This window comes from Heteronotia binoei, chromosome 3, assembly GCF_032191835.1.
Source record: "Heteronotia binoei isolate CCM8104 ecotype False Entrance Well chromosome 3, APGP_CSIRO_Hbin_v1, whole genome shotgun sequence".
Taxonomy (NCBI): domain Eukaryota; kingdom Metazoa; phylum Chordata; class Lepidosauria; order Squamata; family Gekkonidae; genus Heteronotia; species Heteronotia binoei.
Genome location: NC_083225.1, coordinates 55,130,391 through 55,141,400, shown reverse-complemented (window position 1 = coordinate 55,141,400; position 11,010 = coordinate 55,130,391). Strand labels below are relative to the sequence as shown.

General features: G+C 40.4%; 1 protein-coding gene across 3 annotated transcripts in view; it reads right to left on the bottom strand.

Moving 5' to 3' along the window:
- Positions 1-4,452: 4,452 nt before the first annotated feature.
- CRACDL (CRACD like) overlaps positions 4,453-11,010 on the bottom strand; it is an 86,505-nt gene continuing 79,947 nt past the window's right edge. For all 3 annotated transcript variants that reach the window (XM_060233843.1, XM_060233845.1, XM_060233846.1), the window contains exons 10-11: positions 9,621-9,768; positions 4,453-7,654 (exon numbers count right to left, since the gene is read on the bottom strand). In XM_060233843.1, coding sequence (XP_060089826.1) covers positions 7,512-7,654; positions 9,621-9,768 — 291 coding nt within the window. In that variant the 3' untranslated portion in view covers positions 4,453-7,511. The remainder of the gene's footprint in view (positions 7,655-9,620; positions 9,769-11,010) is intronic.

Genomic DNA, 11,010 nt, shown 5'->3' with positions numbered 1-11,010 from the left:
AGTGATTTTGGATTATAGTAGGCTTGCCAAGTCCAATTCAAGAAATATCTGGGGTTGCCAAGCCCAATTCAAGAAATATCTGGAGACTTTGGGGGTGGAGCCAGGAGACATTAGGGGTGGAGCCAAGATCAAGGCTGTGACAAGCATAATTGAACTCCAAAGGGAGTTCTGGCCATTACATTTAAAGGGATGGCACACCTTTTCAATTCCTTCCTTCCATAGGAAATAATGAAGGATGGGGCACCTTCTTTTGGGGATCATAGAACTGGACCCCCTGGTCCAATCTTTTTGAAACTTTAGAGGTATTTTGGGGAGAGGCACTAGATGCTATACTGAAAATTTGGTGCCTCTACCCCCAAAAACAGCCCCCCCAGAGCCCCAGATACCCACGGATCAATTCTCCATGATTTTCTATGGGAATAAATCTCCATAGGGAATAATAGAGTTCCCAGCAGACATTTCCCTCCCCTCCCCCCACTTTCTGACGACCCTGAAGCGGGGGGAGGGCCTCCAAACCCGGGGATCCCCTGCCCCCACCTGGGGATTGGCAACCCTAAGAAGGCTATCTGGTTAGTTCAGAGCAAGAGGAGAGACACCATGCTGTTCCTCCTGATGCATGCAGGGAAGAAGCAGGAAGAGGAGAACAGGAAGAAGGAAATTCCCTGAGTTACATTCTACTGGTTAGAGACAGTTAGTGAAAGCAGAAGACAGATTGATATTGTCCTATCTATCTAGCTTGCTCTGTGTCTGTTCTTCTAACAGAAATTTCCTCTTCATCTAGCACAGCTCTGCTTATTCCAAAAAGATCCATTCCAATCTATGTACTGATACAACTCAAGAATGAAGAATGGGGAGGCTGGACACTTCCTCCACTCAACAGTTGTACATGGAAATCACTGACATCTCCTTTGGAAACCACTAACATTCCCATCAGAGCTGGATATCATGACTCAGTTATAGTTCTTCATATTTGGAGTACACATTTTTAAAATTAATAACGAAAGAGGCCTGGGGCATTTCAACAGCTAACAAATTCATTGAGGCATGAACACTTATTACAAGGGCCTACTTCATCAGACACTTGAAGTTTTGTCTGATGAAGTAAACACATTTCTTTAAAAATGTCATGCCCTAATAAATGTGTTAAGTCTTTGTTTAAAGTGTCACTAGATTCTTTGCTGCGGTTGAACCAATATATTTATTTATTTATTTACATTATATTTATATCCTGCCCATTCCATACAGACTCAAGGCAGCTAACAGCATAAAATAGACAGTAAACAAAACAATATTAAAACAATAAACAATCAGATAAATAACAATGGTGCTACGTCAGTAGGCTTGCCAATCCCCAGGTCCCAGCAGGGGTTCTTCCGCTTTTCCAGGCTCCTTCCCGCCCCCAGTCAGCTGGCCGGCAGGGGGAAGCCCCGCCCCACAGGACCATATGCCTTTTCACCTCTGGTGGCTTCAGTCTCTAATTGGAAAGACTTCCTCTTGGGTTGGTGTGTCTGTGTTACTTTGAAGTTAGCAGCAACTCGTGAGTAGAGAGGCCAATCCCTTGCTTCAGAGTTGCCAGAAAGGGGGGGGGAGGGGGGAGGGGGGGAGGGAAACGTTATTCCCTATGTGGAGATTGATTCTCATACGGTATAATGGGGAATTGATCTGGAGGTATCAGGGGTTCTGAGAGGCTGTTTTTTTAGGCAGAGGCACCAAATGTTCAGTATATTATCTAGTGCCTCTCCCCAAAATATCCCCCAAGTTTCAAAACGATTGGACCAGGGGGTCCAATTCTATGAGCCCCAAAAGAAGGTGACCCTATCGTTCATTATTTCCTATGGAAGGAAGGCATTTAAAAAGGTGTGCTGTCCCTTTAAATGTGATGGCCAGAACTCCCTTGGAGTTCAGTTATGCTTGTCACACCCTGGCTCCGCCCCCAAAGTCTCCTTGCTCCGCCCCCAAAGTCCCTAGATATTTCTTGAATTGGACTTGGCAACCCTGTATGTCAGGCAGATCATATAATATTTTCTTTCTCATGCGCACAGATCCTGGGCAGTTAATAATAAAAGCGCTATGGTTCCAGATGTGGTGGCAGCCCTCTCCCATTAGATGTTATATGCCATCTGAAACAGTTCAGTCTTGCAGGCCCTGCAGAACTGCAATAAATCCTGCAGGGCCCTGATGGCTTTTGGAAGGGTGTTCCAAAGTATTGGGGCCACAACCGAGAAGGCTCTTGCTCTATATATCAATACAGCCAGTTTCTGAATATTTTGAAAGCTCTATTTCCACTCTCATGCTTTCCCTCAAATTGAAAACAGATACATTAGTGTAAACAAGAATTAAGGTAACAAATGAGCATATAGCCTTCACAGTACAGTATGCTCAAAGAATCCATAAACATCTTGAAAGGCAGCACTATTTACTGGGAAGTTTGTCCAAGAACTCACCTCTTATCTTTCAACAGCCTCATATCTCAGGACCCAAGCATTTATTACTGCCCAAGAGGCCAGCTTTTGCAAGGAAGAGACACTTACACCCATCCTGAGGAGCAAGTTATGGCATCCAAATCAAGAGTTTTTCCCGACAATATGATTTTCTAGTAACTTTGAGAACCTTGAGAGAAAACAGCGCCTGCATTTTCACTCAACTTCCATTTGGCTGTCAACATACTTACTGAAGTTTGCTCACGTTGAAATACAGAGTGGGCATAGCTAATAAGACTGCTGATAAACACCCAGAATTCAGCTGATTTCCCAGACTGATATGCACATCATTCCTCAGTAAAAAGCTATCATTGGGTGGTTTCAGCAACCTAGCAGGAGGACATATTTCATTAGAATTCATGACAGAAATTACCTACTGCAAAAACAAATGACTTATATAAAGACAAAGTAAACACAACCAGTATGGAATCCCATTTTCTAATTTAAAAAGCAGAAGTAGATCTATAATGAAGAATATTGAAAATGCAAATCCAAATGAAGACATCTAGTTTCCATATTTGCTTTGCCACGAATAAATTTTCCATGGACCCTTACTGAATCACTACTTCTATGAATAGTTGTTCCTGAGAAAAGGAAACAGGCTAACATTTTCCTGGATGACCTCCACTTAAGCTCTTTTCAGCAACTCACAGGTAGGTGTGCTGGGAATTGAGCCAATGTACATAGGGTACTGGAAAATTTAAGTAAAACAGGCACTGAAAGGTACTACAGTGAAGAAGGCTATGTAAGGTGCTTTCAGAAAACACATAATTTTTTGTGCTTGCACACAGAATGGCATAACATGAAATATTTATTTAATGTATCCAAAGAGCATTTATAAATCTGAAAGGAAGAAAAAATCCGTAAGGTAGAATCTCACTAAATTTGTTCCTATCAGGGACTAATGGAAACAATCAACACTGACTACAAACATATATGTATAAGGCTTCTCTACCTTTGGGCTTTAGTTGTATGCACTTACATGGGGGCAACTTCTATGGAACACAATGGAGTTATTTTTGAGTGAACTTGCAGAAAAGCAGGCTGTAGGTCATTGGATAGACTTAATTTTTTTCATAACGAAGTTTGAGTCCAGTGGCACCTTTAAGACCAACAAAGTTTCATTCAAAGTAAAAACTTTTGTATGCATGCACACTTCTTCAGATGCGTGCACATGAAAGCTTATATCTTTTGGGGGGTATTTTTGTATTTTGTGTGTGTGCTGCATGTCTGTGTGCATGCACTTAGAAGATCATATAGATCTTTAAAGGTCAGTGTCTGTTTCAGACATGAAATAACAGCCAATGCAGGCATGGAATCTCTGAAATGATATAATCTATTAAAGATTCTGCACCAGCTTTAATTTCTGGATCTGTTTTTCATATAAGTACGCTGCAATGTGAGATCAGCAACCTGTGAGAAAAGTGGTCTGGTCTCTGGTCTCCAACGGTAGTCCTGCTCCCTGATGTCACCTGGGCATCCAGGAGCAAACTTGAATCACAGAATATCCCAAACTGTAAACATGCCCATGAGAAAAAGACAGTAGGCCAGGCAAGCCACCATCCCTAGAACAAGCAGGCCAATCAATACCATTTCCATATTACTTGGAGTCAAGCCTTCATTTGTGAGTACACGGAAGGCAATGCAAGGCAGAAAATCAGTGTGAAACTGAAACTGTGTTAGACAGACCGTCTAATACAGATTTCACACACACATTATAGTACATTAAGCACTGTATTATAGTACATTAAGCACTATAGCGTGTGTAAAATCTACATCAGTTGCACGCTGACTTTCAGCCTTGCATTAACTTGCAAGGAGTTTCCTGAAGGTGCAAGGGGGGAGGGAGTTTTCAGCATAATGTAAACATACAAATTGGTTTTGCTAGAATTCAATCACATTTAACATCTGTGGATGGCGTCTAATATCTGTCAACCCAACATCTTATAGTAAGTAATGCCCAAACAAGATATTCTAAATTCTTGAGTTTATTACAATTCTCTATACAACATTAAAAATCATTTAGTGGAGACTAAAAACTTAGGCTGCAGTCCTAAACATACTTGCCATGAAGTAAACTCCATTGAACTGAACAGGATTTACTTCCAAACAGCATACTTAGGAATATTTCAGCATGTTACAGAAATGCAAGTTAGGAGGAGGTAGATTACATTAAGCAAACCTGTAAATGATGCCTCAAAATCTACAAAATGTTAAAAAATCTTTCTAAAAACAGGTTATTAAATTGTACAGAGTATGGGTTATTTAAAGTCAGAAATGTTGCTGGTCCAAATCTGGTCTTGCATTCACAGGCTGTTTAATACACCATCACTTTTACTAGACATCAGGGAAAAACAAAATCCTTCCTCCTTTTCACTTTCATTAGTTTTGTTGCAATTTAACTAGCAGTTACTTACTGTACAGAGCATAGCCTAGGCCTAACCAGTGCTTTGCATTTCTTTCTGTAAACCGAATAAAGTACACAGAAGCAGTTGCTGCAATTACTAGACAATTAAAACAGGGCACTGTATTGCTTTTTAACATGAAAAGCACAATCCAATTACAAGGCAATTAAAATGTCTTAGACATTCTTACCCTGCAATAAATGTAAAATGTAAGATACTTTCCCCAGTAGTACAGTCTACTGCAGATCTGGTTTGCCAAACATCTGGACGATGCAACAGTTTTGCACCAATGTTGTTCTAAATTTGAAATGAAGCCCAGTATTTGTTAACTATAAACAAGTCTGTGAATAACAGTCAGAAAAAGGGGGATCTTTGAATGTGTGCTTCATTTCCTGGAAGTCTGTGTGCTGTTTGAAAATAAGTGCTTTTGCTGATTTTGCCAGAATGTGGAGGGGTTTTTTTGGTGTGTATAACACCAGTAGAACCATATCCAGTGGCATGTAATAAAAGGTGTGTTGCTGAAAATCATCAAAGCACACATTTCATGTGTGCCTTCAATATAGGCACTCAATACTGAAATCAGACATGTTCAGTGCACAAACACACCCGCCCGAAGGGGCACATCATTTTTTAGAGTTAAGCTTCCTTCAGCTCTGGCTGACAGGAATACTACAGAATCAGCTTGAAATATAATCTACATCCTGAATTTGAGATGTTTAAAATTTTGGTCTATACTAAAAGGCTTTTGTTGCAGATACACAGGGCAGACACAAGTTTTGTCTTCCAAAGTGAGAAGCTGCTCCTATGAATGGGAAACGCTGCTCAGTGGACTCTCAAACCTTATGCACATGAAGCTTACAGCCTGCCACTGTTCTACTGCCTCTCTGCAAAACTACAGGACACCACATGTCACACCTTCAAAATATAGTGAAAGAAATCACAACAGTAGTGTGTTTGTGTGTGTCTGTTGTGTATTCTCTCACGTAGAATCTAGTCTTTTAAAAACAAGTATTGCAAGGTTACTAAGGAACCACAGTTGGAAAATTGTTCAATAGTATATTATACACTAATAACCCCTACCCACCTCCCCAGAGTTTAACTGTAACACAGGAGGGCAGAATCAAAGCTGTTCCCCCAAACAATTTTAAGTCACTGTATACAAATTGATCCTTTACTGTACTTTAAAGATAGGCAATGTAAGATTTTCTGCTTTATTTTGCAACGTCTCATCTTAAAGCAAAATATGAAACTTTAAAATGCTGTCTTCTTTTTCTCCTTAATAGAGATTAGTGTTTTGCTTCTAAAAGCACCAATGCAGACAATGACAGTGCAAACTTTTAAAAAGTTACATCCCTATAAGCCTCTAGGCCTAAGACTTCAATGCACTTAGAAGGGCATAACTTTGTTTAGGATAACACTGTGAGTCTAGTGAAAATGTATTCCTTCATGAGCTCTGACCATTCCAGCTGCAAAGATAGGGAAGCAAGTACTAGCAAATTTTTCCTGTAGTTTGTGCTGTGATGTGTTTGAGCTTGGAGAAGGGCATTTAAAAAAATGCAAAATTTAAAGCATGAAAACTCTAGAAGGCTTTGCCTCAATATTGCAGATGTTGCCAGAGTTCTCCAGTAGTAGAGAAGATTAGGGTATGAACCCAGTATTTTGGAACATAGGGCTACAAAGACAAGCTAGATTACAGCCTAGTTCTTGGGTAAGGACTCTTTTGTCAACTCAGTTTCATCTTACAGGCCACAGGTTCAATTGCTGCTTCTCCTCCACAGACCACAACATGTCATGAAACTGAGAGTGCCCTCAAATATCCAGAGCTCCTTCAAATAACCCCTCCAAACCAGAGATCTCTTTTTTTAAAAAAAAATGCAGGACCTTCTTGCCCCCGTGATGCAGAGCATACTTCGGAACTGAACATGGAAACACTTGGAGCAGGCATTGCAGTCAACCACCACTGCCACCAAACAAATGTGTGCTGAGGAGGTAGGGGAAGGAGCACACTGACACGTACTTTTGAAGCAGTATCAGAATTGGCCTCATGAATAAAGTAGGCTGAGGGACTAATCTGATACAATGGAGATAAATGCTGCGTAATGCTACCCGCTTTTCTTCTTTCTGTATTTGATGTTCTGAGGTCAGTTTATCTTACATGCATTTCCAAAGAGGAAGTATTATTAAATTCTAACTGAACTATATAAAGAGTTTTTATTGTTTAACATTTGGGTTTGGAACTGCTTGTAAGATTAGTGTGGTCACAAAACGTACGTACAGAGGATAATTTACTAACTAGTAAAACAACGGTTAACAAACTTTTGTAAATATTCCAGGCATGTCTGTGGCAAATCACACCACAGGGAGAAAGAAATGCGGAAAGTAAGTAATACCTCCTGCTGGAGAATACTTTTCTAAGGCTTCTTCAGGAGATAAGCAGGCCTTTACAATAGCTTTCAAGCGGGCTATGCATATAAACATGTGGTCAATAGCTCTTCTTCATTCTCTTGTTTTAAAGCCTCTTTGATGCTCTGTAGATTTTATTGTGACTAACTGGTTCTCATCAATGTAATTAAAGTAGTGTGTTAAAGTATCCTAAGTACCACCAGTATAAAATGCTTGCCTTATTTTATTTTATCAGCTGGGGCATGTCATTCCAAGCTTGAGCTTTCTTTTTGGCAAGTTCCATCCACAATGGCTGATCTGAGGAAGAGTGAGAGACCTTCTTAAACAGCTTCGTATCTTCTTTTTCCAACGGTACTGAATATTGAACTGTGCAGAAATCAAAAATCATATTTCAAATTTAGCATCTGAGTGCCCAGCAGTTAAACATGATTCCCCATTTATCCTCGTAACTATTCTCCTACCATGCTGAGGTGCCATTAGGGAACTGCAGTAAAACCTAGAACTCTGCTTGTCATAAATGTTCTATGAATAATACCTTTGCATCTGCTACAAAGGCTATTCTGCAGTCTACGAGTAGTAATTTAATCAAAAACAACATTGGTACGGTCTGCTTTACTATCTGAGCAAATGCTCAGGGCTGTTCCATGCATGATGCAGCTGTAGCACTAGATATGCTACCAAACACACACTCACCAAAGAACAAAAGCCAATCCTAACCCTCTCTTGTGTCAGCTTACACAATCCATGCATTTAAAAATACACTCATCCAATTCATAATTTATGTTTGTAGGTGTACATTTAAAACATGTAAGGCTGTGAAGTGGCCCTCGCATTAAGGACATGAGATAGGGGAACAACTTAGGCCACGAAGAGCAGCACTGGTCAGACTTAAAGGTGCAGAAACCTCCAACATTATGAACACATAATACAAACTGGGAATATTGGCTTGGAGCCAATGTTGTTCTAGTATGAGCAGCAAGAGGTGGTGTTTCCCAGTTCCACCCACACCACCCAGAGCTGCAGTTCCCATGCCACATCAAATGCCCTTCTACAAGGTCTTCTTACCCTCAAGAGTTGTCTTCCTGGGGTACAGGGGTTGCAGAAGGAAAGAGATCATAGAATCAGAATCATAGAGTTGGAAAGGACCTCCAGGGTCATCTAGTCCAACCCCCTGCACAATGCAGGAAACTCAGAAATACCTCTCCCTAAATTCACAGGATCTTTGTTGCTGTCAGATGGCCATCTAGCCTCTGTTTCAAAACCTCAGAGGAAGGAGAGCCCACCACCTCCCGAGGAAGCCGGTTCGACTGAGGAACCACTCTAACAGTCAGGAAGTTCTTCCTGATGTTGAGCCGCAAACTCTTTTGATTTAATTTCAACCCATTGGTTCTGGTCCTACCTTCCAGGATCACAGAAAACAGTTCCACACCATCCTCTATATGACAGCCCTTCAAGTACTTGAAGATGGTGATCACATCACCTCTCAGCCACCTCCTCTCCAGGCTAAACATGCCCAAGCTCATTCAACCTTTCTTCATAGGACTTGGTCTCCAGGCCCCTCACCATCTTCATCACCCTCTTCTGGACCCATTTCAGCTTGTCTATATCCTTCTTAAAATGTGGTGCCCAAAACTGAACACAATACTCTAGGTAAGGTTTTACCAGAGCAAAGTAAAGTGATACCATCATTTAATGTGATCTGGACACTATACTTCTGTTGATACGGCCCAACATCGCATTTGCCTTTTTAGTCACCACATCACACTGTGGACTCATGTTCAGCGTATGGTCCACTAAGACCCCTAGATCCTTTTCGCACATACTACTACTAAGAAAAATCTTCCCCATCCTATAACCATGCATTGGATTTTTCCTACCTAAATGCAGAACTTTACATTTATCCTTATTAAAATTCATTTTATTGGTTTTAGCCCAGTTTTCCAGCCTGTCAAGGTCATTCTGTATCCTGTTTCTGTCTTCAACTGTATTTGCAACCCCTCCCAATTTAGTATCATCTGCAAATTTAATAAGTATTTCCTCTATTCCTTCATCAAAGATGTTGAATAAAACAGGTCCAAGGACAGATCCTTGAGGCACTCCATTTGTCACTCATCTCCAAGAGGATGAGGAACCATTCACAAGCACTCTTTGGGTGCGGTCTGTCAACCAGTTACATATCCACCTAACGGTAACAGGATCCAAACCACATTTTACCAACTTGTCAACAAGGATAGCATGTGGGGGGAAAGCCACTGCCTAAGAGTGGAACTCAGTTCTCAGGGATTGCATGTGCTGGGATTTATATCAGTATTGTGAATGCTCAGTTTCATACCAGTGCTAGGATGTGATAGCGAGCCAGATCTTGGCAACACCTCCTGTGTATTAGACTTTGTCTTTTTTGCCTCTTCTTCAGAAGGAATTGTAGATGGCAAAGGCAAGGATATGTTCTGGGTGGGATCTGTCTGTTGCTTGACAGCTTCCTAAAAAAGCATGGAGGACAGAAAATGTGATAGTGCAATGAAAGAACCACAGCAAGAATTTAAAACAGCACAAGAAATTCAGGAGCAGCTATGACTCTCCTTCTCAGCAACGGAATAATCCTGTCACGCGGCACTTGCTTGCCCTGTTTATGTCGTTTGTGCTATGAACACTCCGTAACATCTTAATGTTCTGTGGACTATTAGAATGTAAATCTGTATTCAAGATTTTGAATTATGCAACTACAAATGCCTGGAAATAGGCTGTAATCACCATTAAAAAATTACTAAGTGATTTCTGCTCCTTTTTAGCAATGAGGACAAATGCAAAGAAAGCCTGGCAGCCAAAGGCATGTGATGGACAAGAAAAAAACTCTGGCATTACAGTAATTCCCCCTGCGCTTTCTAGAGCAGCAAGCAGTTCTGCAGCTTTGTCCCAAAGGTTTGTTTAACACAAAAACAGAGGGACTGCAAAGCAGCTTCAAGAGGCTGCTAGTTTGAGTCAAAGAGAAGGGGGGATAGGGAATGTCCTTCCAACCATTTTTCTGCTAAGAATCACTTCAACCTCCCAAGACAAATCTGTTACTGAGCATATGAACATATTTCAGAATAACATTCAAATAAAGTAAAGGTATCAATGTTGTTTGGAAGATGCATTTACCCTGTTAATTGAAAGGTAAAGTGTGAATTTATGTGTAATTTACAGTGACTCTTGGGTCATGTAATAATGATTAATCATGCCACCCTAAGCAGAGTTACATTCTCAGCTTAGAAGGGTGTAACCCTGTTTAGGATTACATCGTGCATTTCCTATCAGATCTTATCTATCCAGGACAATTCAAAGGAAATTCTGCACACAAAAAATTGGAAGTTTTCCTAGATTTTATTGTTTGAAAATTTCTTATAAGAATCAGATAAATTGTTGTTCTTTGTTATTGAATTAAAGATTATTCTCCTGAGGTCTGATACAAAAACATTCAACATAAAAATGAACCACAGAAAGAGCTGCACAATTTTGATTAAAACAGCTGTCATGGTTTGTCTTCTTTTCACAATTTAAAGACTGCACTAGTAATCATCATATTACAATGCAAGAACATTCATTCACCAAGGAAGTGGTATGTAAGGAAGCAAATAGGGTAAAACTCCTTTAAAACAGTACAACTGTATCATGCAAGCCTGATTTTTCCATATACGATGTTCCAGATAGGCTCATCAACTGCCAGATAGGGCCTGAAGAAAATG